The sequence below is a fragment of the Falco cherrug genome, chromosome 1 (assembly GCF_023634085.1).
Source record: "Falco cherrug isolate bFalChe1 chromosome 1, bFalChe1.pri, whole genome shotgun sequence".
NCBI classification, from domain to species: Eukaryota; Metazoa; Chordata; class Aves; order Falconiformes; family Falconidae; genus Falco; species Falco cherrug.
Window position 1 is genome coordinate 123,259,952 of NC_073697.1, and position 19,360 is coordinate 123,279,311.

General features: G+C 47.1%; 2 protein-coding genes across 10 annotated transcripts in view; both read left to right on the forward strand.

The window, feature by feature from the left end:
* RHOT1 (ras homolog family member T1) overlaps positions 1 to 4,003 on the forward strand; it is a 33,400-nt gene extending 29,397 nt beyond the window's left edge. For 7 of the 9 annotated variants that reach the window (XM_055726647.1, XM_055726659.1, XM_055726672.1 and 4 more), the window contains 2 exons: positions 1,226 to 1,369; positions 2,851 to 4,003. In XM_055726647.1, coding sequence (XP_055582622.1) covers positions 1,226 to 1,369; positions 2,851 to 2,968 — 262 coding nt within the window. In that variant the 3' untranslated portion in view covers positions 2,969 to 4,003. The remainder of the gene's footprint in view (positions 1 to 1,225; positions 1,370 to 2,850) is intronic. The other 2 variants (XM_055726687.1, XM_055726690.1) reach the window with 1 other exon arrangement.
* A 6,904-nt stretch (positions 4,004 to 10,907) lies between these two features.
* The window catches only part of RHBDL3 (rhomboid like 3), a 73,106-nt gene continuing 64,653 nt past the window's right edge, over positions 10,908 to 19,360 (forward strand). The window contains exons 1-2 of the mRNA XM_055726878.1: positions 10,908 to 11,033; positions 14,549 to 14,572. Coding sequence (XP_055582853.1) covers positions 10,914 to 11,033; positions 14,549 to 14,572 — 144 coding nt within the window. The 5' untranslated portion in view covers positions 10,908 to 10,913. The remainder of the gene's footprint in view (positions 11,034 to 14,548; positions 14,573 to 19,360) is intronic.

Here is a 19,360-nt window from a genome sequence, read left to right on the forward strand (position 1 = left end):
ATGGCAGCTAAACAATATTAAGGATCAAGGTTGCAAAAATTGCATTTATGACAGCATAAGGAACACTTTAAGGGAGAAAAATAGGAGTTATTTTTCAAAGATGTAAAGCAATTATTTATCCATAGCGTTCTGAATTTCAGTAAGTGTTCTTGGAGTTTTGAGTTGAGATGTTCAGAGGGCCCTAATCATTTCCTGTTGAAGTCAGTAGATTTCAGGTTATAGGACAAATCCCTGCTTTGATTTAGTTCCTTTATTTAAATGAAAGAGTCTGTTACTGTTAGGTTTAGAAAAGGGATCAGAGCCAATTTACTCTCCCTTTAGACATTAAAAGAGGATTTTATCATGACTGGAGTATATATTAATTGTTTTTAAAAGGCTGAAGCATGCTCAGTGTGATTCTTGCATACCATTAGGTACGGACACGTGCAAAAGTCAAGGCAAATTATAGATAGAAATCAGAAAACCTAGAAGTATGGGAGAGAGTGCTTTATGAGGCAATTCAAAAGCATTCATTTGCAATTTAAACAGTGATTTGCACATCTAAAGGGATGTTTTTTAAATTATACAAATAGTTGGGCGTTTCAATTAACCAAATTAAACTTGAGAGTTGTTAGTTATACGAATACTCACCCAACAGAACTTGCCACGTAATCTATTGAAAACATGTTACATTACAAGTGATTTATTTTACATACACAGATAAGTTTTATCATTTACTGATGTGAAGAAAAGGGTTTTTACAGTCTGTTAGTAAAAAACCCACCACATGTAATGATAAAACACAGTCTTTAATTGAATTATCAACAGTAATGAGATCTTGTCAGTTTTGGGGCTGATGTGTTGGAGTCATTCCAATGTGCTTGGCACAGGTACTCTAGCTCATGCATATGGTGCAGGAGTATTGCAGTATCCTGTGGGCACATGAAAATTGAGACTTTGGGGATGGAGTGGGAAAAGATTCAGTTTCTTAAGCAGTTTTCTTTGTCCTTAAAGCAATGGCATTTAGGTACTTAAAAGCATATATTTTATTTAGCTTACCAAAAGTACAAACTCCATTTATTTTTGTTTTTCCCCCAAGCACTATGTTTTTAACAACTGCACAAAAATGGGGGACTAGATGGTTAAAAATTATAAACCCTCTGGGCTTTGTTATTTGAGCATATTTGAGACACTCGCTGTTGTTGAGCCATGCTATGAACTGCAAACTGTGCATGTGTGTAAAAAGGTTAAGATCCTACATAGATGAGTTGGGGGCCATGCTGTTAGCAGACGAGGAGAGCAGTATTATGCAGCAGGTGCACGCCGTCAACTCTGTAGAAGATTCCATCTTCATGGAGTCATCTCTTGGTCCACGTTTACTTGAAGACAGGTAACAACAGCCAAACTAAGGTGACCTTGCCATTGCCTTCTCCCTTTCTTCCCATCAGCAAACCACTTGATATCTAGTTTGCAGAGAGTTTGTCAAAACTAGCTGCAGAAGAACTAATGCTTGCAGGAATTGACAAATTTGATCTGTTCCATAACCCAGCAAGATACTTTTTTAAAAGATTAGGATTTTTTAGAGACCAACTGTGTTTCGCGGTTTATGCACCAAAGAGCCAGTTCTTCAGCATGTAGTATGACAGTACACTGATCTATACGGCTTATATTGCTCCTGCAAATGTCTGCTAAAGAATATCCTAAACTGGTTTTGTGCATTTTGATAGCAAGTAACAACTCCTGCTTTATTAAACAGCTTGTATGCCATAGCTCTGCAGTTTACACTGTATGACCTCTCGTGCACCGTGTATGTTTTAGGATCTCTGTATGCTCCTTCTACTTAATACTTTTGCAGCTTTCACCAAGTAACCTGTGACGATTAATACAGGCTAAAATACTTAGGCTAGCAAAGTTCTGTTTTAAGTTCTATCTTAAACAAAAGCAGACAAAAAAACCCCTTTACTATTGTTTAGGAACTTGTGCTTTGAATTATGGCATTTATGGTAACTTGTTTTAAATGGTAGCTCCTGCTTTATGGTAAGCTGTCATACTTGAGACTACTTTTGAGGTTGGCTAGCCGTGTTTAACTGAGCATGCTCACAGACTTCTTGCAATATTTGGGAGAGTTGGGTCATTGGCTGTCTCTACTGTCATGCAAGATGTGGCTTTTTATGTCATATAGTCACTTCATATTGTTGTTACATCTTGTCTTTTTCTGTTGATGCCATTGTCACTGCTTGTTTCACTAGCACTTTAGCTTTCAGCTTGGTATTGGATGACTGTTTCTATTGCTGTTCTTGTGACTGTACTGGGAAGAAAGGGATTTACAAATGCTCCTTTTGATTCTAGCTTTTGGAAAAATATTACTTGCTACTTGTCAGTAGACGTTTTTTTTGAAAGAAGTATAAGTAGATACTCAACAGGAATAGAAAGTTTTTCATGGAAAAGCAGAAATACACAAACTCAACATTTTAAAAAAAGGATTGTGCTGGACAGAGTTGTTCTCACTATGGGTTATTAATTATTTGCTAGCTATTTTTGTTTTCCTTTTCTGAATGCTTGCTGGTATTCTCAAAGATGACACACTGCCCTCCCTACATTCATGACTAAAGATCTGCCCCTGCATTTCTCTTCAGCCGTGTGAGCTCTCTGACTTCAGTGAGATCTACTTATGTCATCAGGGCTGCAGATCAAATCCTAAGCTTTTAAGAAAAGTAAGATGACTGTATAAGTATTTGTAAGGCTGAACTGTAAGCTGCTTGCCTGTGACAAGTGTAGTGATGAATTTCCAAAAGCAGAGTAGTTTAGCACAAGTTGTCTGGTATTCCTGTCATGGAATTAACCTGGTTTCATATGTGTGTTAAATTTTAGGCATGTGACACAAGCGGACCTCAAGAGTTCTACATTTTGGCTCCGAGCAAGTTTTGGTGCTACTGTCTTTGCAGTTTTGGGTTTTGCTATGTACAAAGCATTATTAAAGCAACGATGATCTGAGAAGAAGCACATCTGGCCCTACCAAATAAAAAACCCAAACTTTTATGTACATTCTGAATGCTTTAAATTCTGCTAGAAATATTTATATATGCAGAGTTACTTTATTAATATTTGTAATTCATGCATAAGATTATTTTAAATTATAGCTCTAACTACAGTATTGCATAATGCGTGGGGAAAAAATTGCATCTTAACAGCCAGCTAAAATGGCTTGACTTGTGAGGCCAAAAGGGAATTTGTTGTAAATAACCTGTACATATTAAAGCAGTAAGACATTGCTTCCCAACAAGCTGTTCAAAATACTGTTCTTAGATGTTTCATCATGGTGACACACTAGTGTATAGTTGAAGTTCATTTTCGGTAGAGAGTAGGTTTAACTCGAGGATCATACTTCCTCAAGGATTGCTTATTTATTTACATTGATCTGAAGTGACTTCATCTTTTTTGGACTATAAGCTACACCAGGCAGAATTTGTGATTTTCATTCTCATCTATTCTTTTTAACTCATGAACAAATTTCCTCACTAATTACGTATTTCAAGACAAAGTCACTGTTGCCATCCTGGCCTATGATTTTGTATGTTACATGACCAGTGACATATTTAGCATTCTGATTTTTCTTTTAAAAGGAAACCATAAACTTCAAAACCTGCCAGATCAACTTCATATGCTGTATGTAATTTGTGGTTTTCAGTTTCCACTATGTTGTTTTATAACCCTTACGAATCAGATAAGCAAATTTGTATATTATAAATGTTTATAATTTGAAAAGTGTTGCCGTTTAATTTCTCACATCTGTCAATCATACCTGCTGAAAGCTGTGTATAAGATAAAAATAAAATAGTACACAGTGCCTATTCTACTGTAGTATGTTAGTTGCATGGATCACAGTGCATTCTGTAACTGGCTAAATTACCTATAGACACAGCTTTTTTAATGATCAATAAGTCAAATATTATTTCCTCATGACAAACCTATTTTTCCATTGCTGGCCTTTTCAAGTATTTCAATAAAATAACTGTGTACTGTGTGTGTGTTTATATTTTTCTTTTTTTTTCTTTCCCTCCTTCCCCTGCCCTGAAAGGTGGTCCTTATAAAACCTTGTCCTTCATCCAAGAGAATACTGTCAGTTGTTGGAGCTTAAATATCTTGGCTGTGCAGTTTCTTTGCTTCATCTTACGACTGTGTTGCTTCCATTAGAGGTTTATTTCAGATTTTTATCAGAAAAGTGACTTCTGTGATATTGTAAAGCAGTAACACAAATGCATAGTCAACCATGAACTTTGTCTTTACTGTCAAGGGCAAAATCGAACTGAAGAGGAGAGCAAATAGTTCAGTGGGTTGTTTGGGAAAGCCAGTGCCTGTCTATTACACTGACCTCCCAGAAAAGCAAGGTGAGAGGAGCTGAATGAGAGAGTTTTATCACCAGAAGATTAGGAAGCTCCCAGTCTGTAAACTATTACACTCTGTCTAGCAAATTACTTACTTTCTTAAAAGTTTTTGACGAGAAGAGGGCTAATACTTTTCTGGGGAGGTGTATATGCTCTTATTTAAAATCTTACTTTCCCTGGGAAAGTGATGGTTGGAGACCACCTCTGTATCCTCCCTCCTGCTGGGTAACTGGAGACCACAGAAATTGGATTCCCCCACATTCAGCTTTTCCTAGGACTGAATCTGTCTTTGTGTCCTGTTCCAGCTCCCTACCCATCTCAGTGCCTGCCTGCTAGTGATGCTCCCATATGTCAGTGTCTGTCCTGTACTGGGAAGCCTGGAACTGGACACCGTACAGGACGGTCTCACAAGTGCCAGTTACTGAATGTGATGTGGATGGTGCTTGTGGAAGGTGTGTCACATAGCTGAACAGTATTTCCTGCCCTTTTTCTGTGAGATGTCTTCTGATACCCATGGTGCAGAAAATAAATCCGTTAGTGTTGTGTAGAGCTTTTGAGCTGATGACCCGAGCAAGCAAATGTTTCCCAGTCCTTGAATTTTTACAGTACGATTCACGAGCTTGTGGTGCCATGCAGCAATGGCACTTGGAAGAGCCAGAAGGTGCATGATGTGTTCTTGGGGACTGACAGATACCTTGGGGGGTTTGTGTTTGGTTTTTTTTTTTTCTTTTGTTTAAGTGCAACATACCTGCCTTGGTAGAGGGAGACCAGATTGTGATAGAAAATAAGAAGGAAGACCGCTGTGATAGTGCAAGTTAATATGCAGGGATCTTTGCACACTTGGGGCTGTTGATCTTGTAGCATCCAAGCAAGCAGGGAAGGCTGGATACTCTGACGCTTTGAGAGTTTCCCTTTTGTTTTCCTAATAGGAAATTCTCACCTAGCAGATCTTAGCACTGCTGATTATGACCACACACCCCCCCCCCAATGCACTTCTGAAAGGCTATTTCAGGACTCCATTTATCAAAATCTATCTCAGACTGCCACTGTACGGATGGTGAAGTGTCTCTGAGAGGCTGACGGCCCGGAGCACTGCCTGGCCTCGCCGAGGTCAGGGTCCTGGGGGGGAGGTCTGCTCTATTAAACCAGTCAGCAGCTGTGGGTTCCAAAACGCTTCCAAATCCCTGATACCGCGCTCTGGATGCTCGGTGACGGTTCCCACACACCTGTCATATTATTATATTAACGACACAGCTCATCACCTGCGCCAGGTACTGGAGGGTTGTGGCTGCTGTTCCAATGAGCCGCTTCTGTTTCATCCCGCCGGGAGGGAGCTTGTGCTGGATTTCTCCGTGGGGGAGCCCGGTGGGACGCCCGGGACCCCCCGGAGCAGGTGGCGCAGCGCGGCCCCAGGGCGCGGGGCTGCGGCAGGGGCGGCTCGGGGGGGCGGCCCGGCCTCGGACTGGCTGACGGAATCGTTTGCTGTAAAGGGCAGCTCCCAGGTCGCTACCGCGGTGAGTAACCGCATGATAATTAAGCACGGTGTCGCCTGGAGAGGCGCCTCGCGGTGGCTGTTGCAGGCGGCACCGCGCCGGGGGACCTGCGGCGGCCCGCCGGTTCGCGCCACGGGGCGGCGGGAGCGGGCGCCAGGGGGCGCGCTGCGGCCGAGCTGACAGGGCAGTGGGCACGGCGGCGGGAGCGCGGCGCCTCGGCTCTGCCCTGAGGGGCGGCTCCGGCAGCGCAACCCCCGCCCTGCTCGGACACCGGCGGGGCAGGGCCGCGGTGGGCGCCCCCCCGCCCTGCTCGGACACCGGCGGGGCAGGGCCGCGGTGGGCGCCCCCTCGCCCAGCGCGGAGGCCCGACGGCCCCTGAGGAAAAGGCGGGCCGGGCGCGGCGGGAAAGGCCGCAGCCCTGAGGGGAGGCGCTGCCACCGGCCGGGCCTCCCAGCGCGCAGGTGAGCGGCACAGGTCGCTGCGCTCCTTTATAGAACCGGGCCTTCTCCAGTGGCTTAGGGGGAGGAATTTGCTTAGCCTGAAAGTTGGGGAGAGAGCCCAAGTCCTGGAATTGAAGTGCTGCGGCTCTGCTGGGGCGAGTGGCCTCAGGGAAACCCGTGTGGCTGTGCCACCTATGCAAGAGTTAGGGTCTTCACTGAACCACTGGCCGAGGCCTCCTGGATCCTATGAGGATTATAGTCACCGTGAGGGGAAAGTCTTCTACTCACGGAGCACATGAAGGAGAAAGTCCAAGGAGCTGAGCTATTGCTGTTGAGTGCTGCTTGGTAGGGAGAGGGAGCAGCCCAGTCAGCTCTGCTCACTCTGGCTCCTTAACGGTGATTTCTTTCCTCTGAGCCTATCAGTTTCCTGACAACTTCTTCTGTTGTATCTTCCAAAACCAGACTCCATATCCTCTTCCCATTCAGTCTGCTGTGGGAATCGCCTGGCCGTGGTGTAAAGTCACTGGGAGGAACAAAGACCTCAATTCATCTTCCTTGGAGACACATCCTTCACCCCTCAGCTTTGACCTCCCGTCTGAAAGCTTGTCAGTTCAGGATTAGTTGTAAGCATGACTTGATTTTATGTTGGAAATTAACCTTGAGTTAAAAATTGGTCTCCATTTCAAACAATTCTTTCAATTTTCAATGGAGCTACCATGTGTGCGGTGATCCCATCAGGTGACAGTTAAAAAGGAGCAGAGACTTATCTTCAGTACTGTAGGGCTGACCAACAGATAGGAGAGCTCCCTCTTAACACAACCACCCAAAAAAGGATTAATGGCAAATTTAATTATTTCCCCAGCTATAACCAAAAAGGCAATTGGAACCAGTTGCAACCAATAACAGCTACTGGGGCGGAAAAGAGCTGTAGGTGGAAAGACTAGAGTCTACTTTTTCAGTGCTGGACTTGAAAAATTTCTAAGTGTAACATGGGGAATAGGAGGTTAGAAGGATAGCCTTTCAACACAAATTAGAAATCAGAGAAGAGGTTGGAGCTTATTTTTTCTCACCACTCCTTCTTCATGTATCCATGAACCAGGGAGAAGCCAAAAGGCAGCACAAAGAGTCTAACTCACACTGATCTTGTTAGCCCAGCCACAAGCATTACCATTGACACTGAAAGAGCTCTTTGCCACTGTTGCCTCCTGGGCACAGCTTAAACTGCAATCTCATACTGTCTGCGGTCCTTAAAGATTTTTTGCCATTTTCATGAAGGGGTTAATCCGACTGGTCTGAGCCAGTCCCAACATTGTGCTATCTAACTTCTTGCTAGGGTTGTGTTTGTGTGCAGTGTTCTTGGCTTCTAGTCCAAAATACTGTATTTTGCTTCAGAAGTCGCCTTCCAGGGCTGGCTGGCTAGCTAAGTGCCGGTACATTAATCAGGCTGGGTAAGTTGGTCCATTTAGTTCCAGTTATGAGAGCTGGGCAGTTTTGTAAAAGCCCTTTGGGGCTACTTTGGGTGGAAAAAGGACCCATGAACAAAGTTTTGATCTGCTCCAGGAGGCTTAGCTAACAGATGTTGGCTAGGTCCCTACTTTGAGGGCTTTTTGTTGTATATTCACGAGCTGACCTTTTTAGACACTTCCAATGCAGGAAGGACGTATATCCTACATTTTGTGTGCAGTAGTAGGAATGTAAAAGGTTGCCTACTTGACTGAATGGGAAAATGGTTTGGGGTTTATTATCTCAAGTTCTTTCTGGCTAAGTTTCTTCCAAAGCCCTTCTGTCTTCTGTCAGCATCTGCTCTGTGGTGGCCTACAGTTCCCTAGTTTCTCTAGCAATTACTGTTTTCCAAGGTAGAGTCACCAGGGTATGCAGTGGGGAGAAATGACAGTCTAAATTAAGAGGCTCTCACAGACTTGGAAGATGATAATTTGTCTGTAACAAAACCCCTCATTAGAATACTGTTAATTTCCTTTCTGTGACAATTATAGCACAGCACTAGCTCATATGTGCAATGTGCAGAGATATTTCCCTGAAAAAAACCCTATCGTTACCACTAGTGAAAAGCATTCCTTAGAGAAGAAAAATGAATTTCTAATTTTGCAGCAGTTTTCCAGTTTAGTAGGAGTTCAGTGTTAAGGTAAGGTCTGGGGGGTTCTCGCTGTTTATTGCATTTATATTAGGCTTCATGGTTAGCATTTTCCTGCTAGCATCTGGAATCAGAGGCAACACAGAGCTTTTGACACGGCAGTCCCCAACTGTGTGAAACCTGTTACCCCTGAAATTCAGCTCATTTATTCTCTCTTTACTTTAACAACTCGCTTCCCTCCTCCCTACAGACATCTTTAAATGATTGCTGTTTCTTTCTGTTGGCATAGCATATTTTTGCTTATCCATCTGTTTTGAAGTTTTGATGAGGTTTAGTTTTTCAATCAAAAAGAAATTGTTTTTATAATAGCTGTTTAGTGCCTGGGATGTTTTGGCAGGGGTGGTGTTGTATGAGTAAAGTGGGTTAGTGCTTCTCAAAAGCACTGGATGTGGTAGCGCCTATTCTTACGCTTTGGGAGAGCAGGCTGGGCAGGCTCTAGACAAGCGAGAAGTGGGTGCTATGTTCAAGGAATCACCTTTAAACCTGAAGAAGGTCTGCTCTGTTTAACCAATGATGACAGTTGTGGTCATTAAGGGGAAAGAAGCCCTCTCATTTGTCAGTTGCACTGGAGACCCCTGGAGAGCTTTTATTTTGTTGTTATTTTCCTGCCTGCATACCGAGGTGGAAAAGTTCTGCTCTTCAGGTCCAAAGGTCCTAGGTTTACTTCTTGCATTTGCTTTAAAAGTTTAGCTGACCTCTTCAAAATACTGGAAGGAACATTTCTTGGAAAAGTATCTTTTGGCTAGGATTGTGATCTGCTGGGCTCAGAACCATGAACAGAGGGAATTTTAAATTTAAATTTTTAACCATAGGCTCCTTGAAGATAACAGATTCCTTTCTAATGTTTGTTCGGGATGGGGCATCTGGGCAGTACTACAAAATGAGATTATCTTCTTAACTCTTTCATTTGTTCCCAAAATACAGATCATTTGCAGGATTGAGGTCTCCTGCTGGTTTTGCTAAGGGATCAGATCAGGTGATGGAGGAGATCATTCCCTTTGCCTGACTTGATCAGCTGCGTGGGATGATATTTTAGCCCTTGGCCCTGACCTTAAGTTAGTGCCAGCTGCGCTGGATGCTGAGATGTGGAAACCTGCTGTTCTCTGGTGGCTGTGGGTAAGTGTAGCTCATGTGGGCATATGGGAAGAACTTGGCACCGTTCCCCTTTTCCTGCAGAAAAATCTTTTAGTAACTAAGAAGCTAGGAGCCAGTGGCTAAAAGCATGGACCTGTGTGGTTCCCATCATTGTGTGGGACAAATTTGATCTGGATCAAAAGTAATACACAGTACGGAGCTCATGACAGCTGTGGATGGGGGAGATGATCTCTGCTGCATGCTCTGCTAGTGCTGCATGGAGGATCCCATTCTCGTTCCAGAGGTCTCCTATGTGGAATCTTTTGCTTTTTTTGTTGTTAGTTTTTAAAACAAATTTGTAGAGAAAAAAGGGACTTTGGCTTGCTTCTGGCCTTGCAGCTGAGGTGGGTCTGGTCTGGTGTTGGAGCTCTTGCATCAAGAAAACATGACCTGCAGTGCCGGACCCTCTCTGCTCCAGCTCCGGGCTCTGTCTGGCTTCAGCTGTAGGTGCAGCAGGAAGCAGAGGCGCTGGCACCATGCGGATCAGCCTGGTTCTGCTCGCCCTGCCCCCTTGCCAACCTGCTATTTCTGTACTTGATTGAAAGAAGCTAAAACTGCTGGATTTGTGCCTTCGGTCGAGGCATTCCTTAAGTTCCTTGTCCAGGCTCCAGATGGTTAAGATACCCATCTTGACATATAGGAACAAATAATTACGGTAAAAAATGTGCAACCCCACACCAGCCCCCGGCTGTGAGACTCCCCGGGACGGGGAAGTTTGCTCTGCGGAAAGCCCCCCTCGCCACCTGCGCAGCGGCGGGCGGGAGCGCTGAGACCGACCGGGCCCCGCCGCAGGGGCTGCCCGCTGCCGCCGCCGGGGCGCCCCGAGGGGAGGCGGTGCCCAGGCGGGCCGCACCGCCTTCCGCGGCCAAGGGGCGACCCAGGGCTCCCCCCCCGCGTCGTGTCACCGCCCAGCCCGCATCCCCGGCCGCGCTGCAGCTGCCGGCGGTGCCCGCCGGAGCCCCCGGGGACGCGCAGCTCCCCCGCGCCGGGAAGGGCGGGCCGCCCCCCGGGCCGGGCCGGCGGGGCTGGGGGAGGCGCCGGCCCTGGCCGGGGCGGGGGGCAGGCAGCGCCCGGCCGCAGGGGCGGGCGGCGGGGAGGGGTCACCTGCCCCGCGCGGAGCCGGCCGCCGGGATGCCGCCCGCCAGCGCTGCCCGCGCTAATTGGATGTCCCTGGATGGAGGATTTCCTCCGCTCCCGGCTGCGGGAGTCATGAAGGCAGGCTGGGCTGCGCTTGAAAGTTTGCCAAGCAGCAGCTAGGTTTAATTTCTTTACGGATCTGAGGAGAAGGGGGGGGGGGGGGGCGGGGGCTGGAGGGGGACCGCTTCCAAGCATGGGAGACAGGCTGCCGGAGCCTCACGCCAGCTCTTCCCCCGCTGTGGCTGCCAGCTCGGAGGCGGAAGAAATCGAGGTGCTGGACTCCGAGGATGTCCTACCTATGGCCGCGGAGGATGTAAGTTTCCTGTGCTCGGTGTCTTCCCCCCTTTCCCCCCGGCCGGGTTAATCGGCTCAAGCTATTTATAGACGAAGCCCGGGGTGGGGGAAGGAATGGGGCTGGTGACCCTCTGGGGGCAAGGGAAAGCCGCCGTCCCCGCCACCCTGCGCGCCCCTCGCCGCCGGCCACTGCGGGCTGTGCCCGTCCCCGGGGCCGCAGCCCGGGCAGCCCCGGCGGCAGCGGCCGGACAGGCTCGGTCCGCTCCGTGCCCGCGGGAGCCGCGCCGCCGGGGCGATGCTGGCTCACAGCGGGCTGCGGCTGGGCGGGCTGGACAGGGGCTGACGCCTGGGCTTGAGGGGCTTCCCGGGGACAGAGAGCTTCTCCAGGGTCCCACCCGCCCGGAGGCTGACAGATGTGAAAAACGCTCCCGCTCTCGGAAGCCTGTTTCCTCTTCCAGCCCCCAGCAAGAAACAGCTGAGGAAGTTTTTTCCCCGGCTCGGCAGGGCAGATAGCTTCTCTCCATCCTCCGAGCTCTGATTGCACCTGAGGGTGGGATAACTTGGCACCGGGTCTCTGCCTCTGCTCATCCAGCCTAGAAGGACACCAAGTGGTCCTGCGTGCTTTGAATCTGCTCCTGTCAGGCGGAGCAGCAAAGCCTGCAGAGCTGAGGCGGTAGTTCTGCATCTACCGGTCCTGGAGGCTGCAGCTCGCTGTGCACCTGTCTGGGAGGGAGTGAACGCGCACAGATCCTGCATTCCTGGTGCATCCCAGGAGTGCTCGCAGCTCTCCTTCCCAGCAAACTCTGCTGGGATGAGGACTGTGCAAAGTCTCTGCTTAATCTGCAGAGGTAAGTGCAGGGTCTGTTCCTGCCTACGGAGGCATGAAGCAGTGGTACTAAATGTCTCTAAAGCCGGCGCTGTCTCGGGTCTTGCACCAGTATGAAAGGGACCCTTGTGAACTAAGCCTCCAGCAATGGTGCGTCCCTTTTCCCCTCTACTTTTATGACACTGCTGGAGGAACCCGCATGGGGCTGCCTAGGGGCAGTGCCTGCTTCTCATCCCCCAGCCCTTCCTTCTGCATCACCTAGAATTCGGTTGCCGTTGGATTTTCCTCCCAGAGGGTAGCGGAGGAAGTGCAATTGCCTGGTAGAGCTGCATTCCCAAGGCTGTATTCCTGAGCACTGTACAGTCAGGAGGGAACGTGTGATGCAGTTTTACCTCTGCTACAGCACTGCCAGACGGTCCTAAGAGGAGCATACCTAAGATGCCCCTAAGAGGGGCATCCATAGCTTTCACTCCCAAAGGGTGGCTTTCCAGGAGCTTTCACAGTCCAGGTTTCCAAATCCCGGTGCTTGCTTACCTCAGACTGACCTTTCCTTCTCTGACAAATTTTGTGCTTGTCTGGATGGTCTACAGGAAAGATTCCCTGTTGTGATTCATATGAGCCCCTTGGAGTTACTCCAGCCTCTACACGAATGCAGCCATTAGTGATTCAATCCTGCCAGTGGCCTGGGAGATGCTGGAGCACTCAGTGCCTGGCAGGATTGGGCTCCTGAGACAGGAGAGACACTATGAGCTTCCCTTGGTAAAATCTAGATTCTCATCCTAGTTCTGCTACTGACTTGCTGCTTGACCTTGAGGTAGGACAGCTTGGGTTTGATCCAGCCTGCAGTGTCTCACCGTTACTTAGGCTGGGATCTGCATTGTTATTTGACTCTGGTACCTTGTTTTCTGCAAGCAACAAAATGGAGCTGGAGCCCGCAGCTACATTGGTTATGGGAAGCTGCTGAGACCTGGCAATAGATGATGTGACAGAAGCCTGAGGTATTGTATATCGTCTGCAAGTCAGAAGAGCAGGAAGTGGTGTAGATGCCCTCCTCCTCCTCCTCAGCCAAGATTTCCTGCTGAAACAAGCAGGCTACAGAGCATCATCTCTGAAAATTCAAACTGCTCTCTGCTAGGACTATGCTCCCCTGAGACCTAACTGGGGGTTGGTTTTCTGTTGTTGCTATTACATTGGAAAGCTCGATGTAAGCTCTCTGGCTTGCCCAGCAAGAGCTGACAAAAGGTCAGTTGTTTATGTGTTATTAACCGCAAAAATACTGCGTAGTGGACGTTCGGCTGTCACAGTCTTGACAGTGTATAAAAGCTCAGCTATGATGTCATTACAGCTCTCGGAGCAGTGTCCTACAAAGCCAGGATTCAGGCAGTCCCAGAATGTTCTGTTTAAAAGACTGGGCTGATTTATGGTGATAAATTGGAGTTTATAAATGGATATAGGCATGGGGAGGAGGGGACCCAGCAACTTAACAGATTAAATGGACTTCAGTGGCCTAATATCCCACTGTCTCTCCAGTCAATTCTGCTTTCAATCTGCCTACCATGTGAAAGGAAACTTTCTTCCAAGACTAGATAAGACTCTCACTAGAGCTCTGCTTTGCATATGGCACAGTGAGGGGATTGCTTCTGTGAGTCTGATGTTTGTTATTTTACTCATTTTGCTTTTCTGGGAAAGTGAATGCATCAGAAACAAAGTGTTGTGCTAAACAGCACTTCAGATAGGAGAGCTGAAAATCTGCAAGGTCTTTTCTGGGGACCCCAAGCCAGTGGTTACCTCACTGTTGCCCCATGGAAGTTGCTCTCCTTTGGCTGTCACCCAAACCCAGGAGAGATGAGAGAGAGCCTTAAACAATTCATTAGGAATTTAATCTGTTCTGTGAGACAGTGAGGCAGCAAGCCTGGAATCAGAGGGGTGACTTGACATCAGGCTTTCTACAAAGCATAGATCGGAGCCAGTTGCTAGCTTGTTTTTTTCTATTCCCAAGCGGCAATGACTTGTGGAGTGTTCACATGGTTGTCAGTGTTGAAGTAGAGCTCTGTCTTACACAGAGCTTTTAAAGCAGATCTGCTAGAACAAAACTTGTGGGGTAAATCCTTGTCATGGGCTCTCTCCAGCCTTCCACCCTCCCACCTTGTGCAAGAGGAATTACCTGTTTTTCAGATGTGGACATGTGAGGCTCAAAGAACTGGCGGGTTATCAAAGACCTTGCAGCAAGTCCCGGCCAGAGCTGGGAGCAGGCAGCAGGCAAGGCTCTGACAGCCCAGCAAGGCGGTCTGTGGGTCAGTGTTGGGCCAGAGGATCTCAGAAAGTGATCTGAAAGACCATTGCTAGTTCCTCCCTCCCCTCAGTATACACCGAGCTTTCTTCATCTCTGTGAGTAAAAAAGCCTTTTATTCCTTGCTTGCCCACAAGCAGACAAAGCAGCAGAAAAGAGAATTAACACATGAATGTTCTGAGTTCATCCTAATTTGGATTTGTAAGTGAAAACTGTCTTCCCTGTGGTTGGTAGATTCCCTCTGCCTCCTCCCCCGGAAGGGTAGGTGATTCTGGGATGAAGAAGGATGTTGGGAATGGCACTAAATCATTTAATTATTTCTCTATTCAAATATACTTCTACAGTTTACTGCATGTTAATGTCGTTGCTCTTATACCTTCTTTTTCTTCTTTTTCCTCCCTTATGCATTGCCTCTCAGCACTGGAAAGCCCTGTTTGATCAGGTATGTGAATAACTGATGTATTGTCTCTGTCTCGTGAGCAGAGTCTAACCTCGAGTTAATTTTCCCTGTACTAGATTTTCCTTGCATTTAAAATACAGCCTAGGATGCTCCATGCTCCCAGTTCCCAAGATGCTGGCATGCAAGTCATAATTACCACTGCTGCTTTGGGCCTTTCTCTCAGTTCCTTTTCAGAGTAGCCAGGGACAGAGGTGGGCCCAGCCTGGCCATCCCTTACTACAGCGCGCAGGGTCTGATCCGAGGTGCTGCAGCAGGTGCTCAGCTTGCTACCAGTTGCACTCTCCTGGCTCTGTGGGTTAAAGGATCTTTGACTCTGAGGCAGGCAAACTAGGACCTGTAAAACCAGTGCTGGATTCTTTGAAATGGCTCCCCAGCTGCTAAACTGACTTCTGCGGGATTGCATCCTCCAGGGAAGGACCTGCTGCTTTAAACTTGCACAGAATTAGCAGAGTATCTGCTTCCGTACCAAAGGCTGTGGTTGTGTCAGGTAAATGCCTTGGGTCAGATCTGTAGCCGGGTGAATCAGCACAGCTCTGTAGAGCTGAGTTATAGCTGCTATGAATTTGGGTTGTGGATTCTAGTTTGTGAATTATGCTTTTAGCTGCTCTGACGTGTTTGCTTTGTGGTGTTCCTTCCATCTGCCAGGATGGAATGTGAAGCTGCTATAAACTGAAGGATTTTTCTAGGGTTGACTTGCTTCTAAACTGAGTGCTGAGTTCTAAAGAGAGTGCTGCTTTTGATGTCATAAACTTTTGTGCTGTTGTGTGTGCGTGTAAATGTCACCTTCTGTAAGGGAGCTTACTCTGATGCTGGCATCGTCCTGGCAGTACTAAAGTTCAGATGGGATTTCATCCCTGCTTTATGAGGCGATAATCTTGCTTCAGTGTCTGGCTGAACTGCAAAGCCAAAAGCTGTGGTGTGGTCTCTGTGAAAGGATGTCCTTGGTACCCTGGGGGTCCCGTTATCATTCAGCTAATAACTGGACTGCCTGTTCTGATGAGTGCTCGTTTCTACCCGGTTAGCCGTGACTGACTGCTTATCCACGTGTCTGGACTGCAGTACATTTGTTGTTGTACAGTCAAGCAAGCTGGCAGCTGGGAATTGGGTTACTATAATTGTTGATCATACCTAGATTGTGCGGTGTATTTGAATTTGTTGGGGCTTGTAGGGTATGCTGCCACTCAAAAGGTGGATGCAAGATAAATTGCTTGTGGTCTGGGTGGAATGTTTGTTTCAGCCACTTTGAATTCTCCTCCGTCTCGAATGTTGGCCTTCATCTGGAGTCTGATTCTACAAGCATCCTTTGAAGTCATTGAGCCCTTGTGGGATGGGGCTCTTGGCTGGTAGCTACTTTGGGCTCAAAGAGAGGAATCTGTAATTTCCCACTGGACTTGCTTGAATAGTTGATGGGTTTTTTCCTTCTTTTTTTCTTTTTAAGGGAGGGGAGAGTTTGACATCTGGATTTACAGAACATTACCCGAGTAACAAGGGAATGGGCTGTAAAGGCAGGCCTTCAATAATTAGCTATGTTTCAATTAGGGCTGCAGCTGAAATTTAAGCCTTGTCTGTAAGGCTTTATTATCAAAGAGAATGCAACCTGTGACAACTAGTCTAAGTCCTGAATAAATCAATAACGTCCTTGTTGCCTGTGGGCAAAGCCAAGGAGCTGATGTCTTCCTTGAGTGTTATATCAGCAATGCAATGCAATTAGCCCTGCCGTGAATTTGCAAGATGCTGTTTGTCGTGGAACAAGGTTGCTATTCCCAGCAGCTCTGTGCTGGTAGGAGCAGGGAGTGTTTTGTTTAGCACTGATTGGCATCCATGTGAAACATGAGGACAGTCTTACTACCTAAAGAAAGCCTGTGTGTTGAAACTCAGAACAGTTGCAGCTCTCCCTGGGAGATATGACCTGGCCTTATGTGTACTTAGAGCGGGAATGGGTGGCCGAAGATTCACGTGCCCTGTGCATTCGTGACTCATGGGCTGGGATTGAAGTTTGATAGCCACCCTCTCAGCTAAGACACGTGGGCCTCTGCATTCACCACCTCCCAGGAGAGCAACAGAGCAAGAGAAGGCTCTGGAGAAAGAGTTAGAGCAGTTGGGAATTCACAGGCAGGGAGTCTGCAAGGCTCTTGTTTCTAGGGTGGTGGAGTATGACAGCAAACAGTGTGAGGGGAGGGTTCAGCAATTTCCCTCTAGCCTTTGAGGAGGAAAAGAAATTATTAATGCCTTTTTTTTTTTTTTTCCTGTGGGTAGATTTTTAAAAAATACTTCTATTTAGATTTACTTATAAAAAATCAGGTTTCTATTTAGACATACAAAATTAAAGGGTTTGTGTTTTTTTAATGACCCCTTCCAACATCTTAGATTAAAAATTCAAAACTTCTTGATGAAAAATGCTGCTCAGCCATGGAACAGTGCTTTTTGCTTGTTTATTTTGGGGGTGAGGAGTGACTGACAATGCTTTCTGGAGGAGTTTATCTAAGCTGGTATGCTGGGAACTCTGACTCAAGCCAGTATCTCCAGCCACTTGCAGAGTGCTTCTTTTCAAGAAGTAAAAGAAAAATTTGTCAGCAGATCCAGAACTACTTCCTAGGCTTTGAAGTACAAAGAAGCCCCTCCCAGGGCAAAGTCCTGGCTACACTGAAGCAAGTACCAAATCCCTCCTGCATTTAGTGGGGTCAGCACTTCACCCAACAGTTTGGGAGCAGGCAGACTCACAGATTTTCAGTGCTGCAGCCAGGCAGTTACAGTACAGCTGCGGCTTCATACTGTGCTTACGAGATGTGTTTATTATGAGGCCATGGCCCTCGGGCAGCTCTAACTCACTTTTATATGGGAACTTTTATAGGGATTCATACATTTATTTATTGTGCTCATAAACACCCTCCACCCCCGCACACACATTAGCTCCGCATCTGCTGCCTTCTGCAGAGCCTGTACTGTCGTTGAGCTCTCTGTGCTGTCTCCGAGCTCTGAGCAGAGCAAGGCATTGCCTCTCTCCATTGCTCCGTGATCACTTGGGGGGTTTTCATCATTTGTTCTTCACTGGCCAAAAAACCATTGTTTTGTTCATCTTCTGGTAAAGTTCAAAGTGCGACAATCCCAGGAGCAGGTTCTGACAGTTTCACGCTTCTCTGTGCTAATAAGATCCCTTATTAATGGCCTTGCATGCAGACATGAGAACATCTCGCTGTCCTTGTTGAAGCAAAGTTGTCTGAGGGTTAGAGAGTGAGTCTGCAGATGAGTCTCCCGAGGGGCTGTTCCTGCTTTGCTGTGTCCTTTCTAGGGCCTTGGGTGCCCTTCTTTGCCTCCATGTCCCCGGTGCCCCTGCTTTAGAGATGACTGCAGCTAATGGGTATTATCCAGCCCTTGGCTGTGCTGGGTGAAAGGTGCTATCTAGGAGGACAATGTTCATTTTTAGGACAGACCTGCCTTCTGAAGGTGGCTTTTAGCCATGTTAGATGCCAAGAGCTTGTACCACCTTCTCTATTTCCCCATCCCCCTATGGCTGCTGAGATTTCAAGGGTGAATTAACATTATCAGCCCTCATCTTGAAGTTCTCACTTCTTCTCACCCATACCCTGGTTTGTAGTCATGACAACAAACTTGTTTTAAATAGACACACACAAAACTCTTCAAAAAGACCCTCCTCACTGGCTCAGCACCTTGATCCTATCACTTGTCAATCCAGGCTGTGTTTTTGTTGCAGCTGCTTTAGAAATCCTGGATTCCTTCCTGAGACTTGTACGTGGGTGTGATGGCAACAGATGAACAGAGTTTATGGGGAATGCAGAGAGATGCCAAGTTACCCAGTGTGTGTAGGCAGCTAATGGAAAACCTGAGCTCAGAAACAAGGCTGTAGAGGTATCCTGGACCAGACGTGCACTTGCCAGGAAGAGTTCAGTTGCTGACACTACCAGTAGTGGGTGCAGCTGAACCTGCTCTGCCATAGTCTCATAAAACATTGAAATATGCTTGAAAATATGCTGACTTTGCAGCCTTCTTAAATCCAGGGCTGGTTCCTGCACGATGGAGCTTGCAAAGCGGTCCGTAAAATCAGGCTAGCTATTATCATGGTTGGTGGTAACTGAGAAAAGGAATTGTTTTGAACTCAATGATCTTTTATGTTAACTGTGTCCCTTTTCTCTGGGTGGCCTTTAACATGGGCAGGACAAGCGATTTCCCACACTGTAAGACATTCCAGTTTGTTTACTGGGGCACTGTTGAGCTAAACATCACACCTCACTTTGAGAAGTTCCCCTGACTATTGTTGCTGGCTAAACCCTGCCAGCTGTGGCTGGAACACCTTGCCAGGCAGGTCTTTCTGAGCTCTAGGCAGTGACTTGTGCCTGGAGATTTTAGCACTTTCTCGGACAAATTGCTTGGGTCTTATTGCTGGTTTGTGTTGGTTACTGCGAGCAGGAGGAGCCAAAACTACAAGGTGAAGAATAGGAAACAATGGCAGTGAGAGCAGCAGTAGAGGCAGGGGGTTGAGCACAGGGTTGTATGCAACCTTGAAGCCATTGCCTGAAGTTTTTACTATTGCTGCCTTTTTAGAGTAGTGTTTGTCAGGATGTATGTCTGCATTTAAGTGGAGTAGTGCTGCAAAGAGGAGGTTATAGGAACTGGAATTAGGAAATGGTCATAGACTTGCTACTTCATCTCCTGATGTGAGCTGGAGAATCAGAGGTACTGGTGGGAAGACTGTCCATGGTGATAACAGATTAGCATCCAGGCCCTAAAAACAGAGTCTGCCTCGTCTGCTAT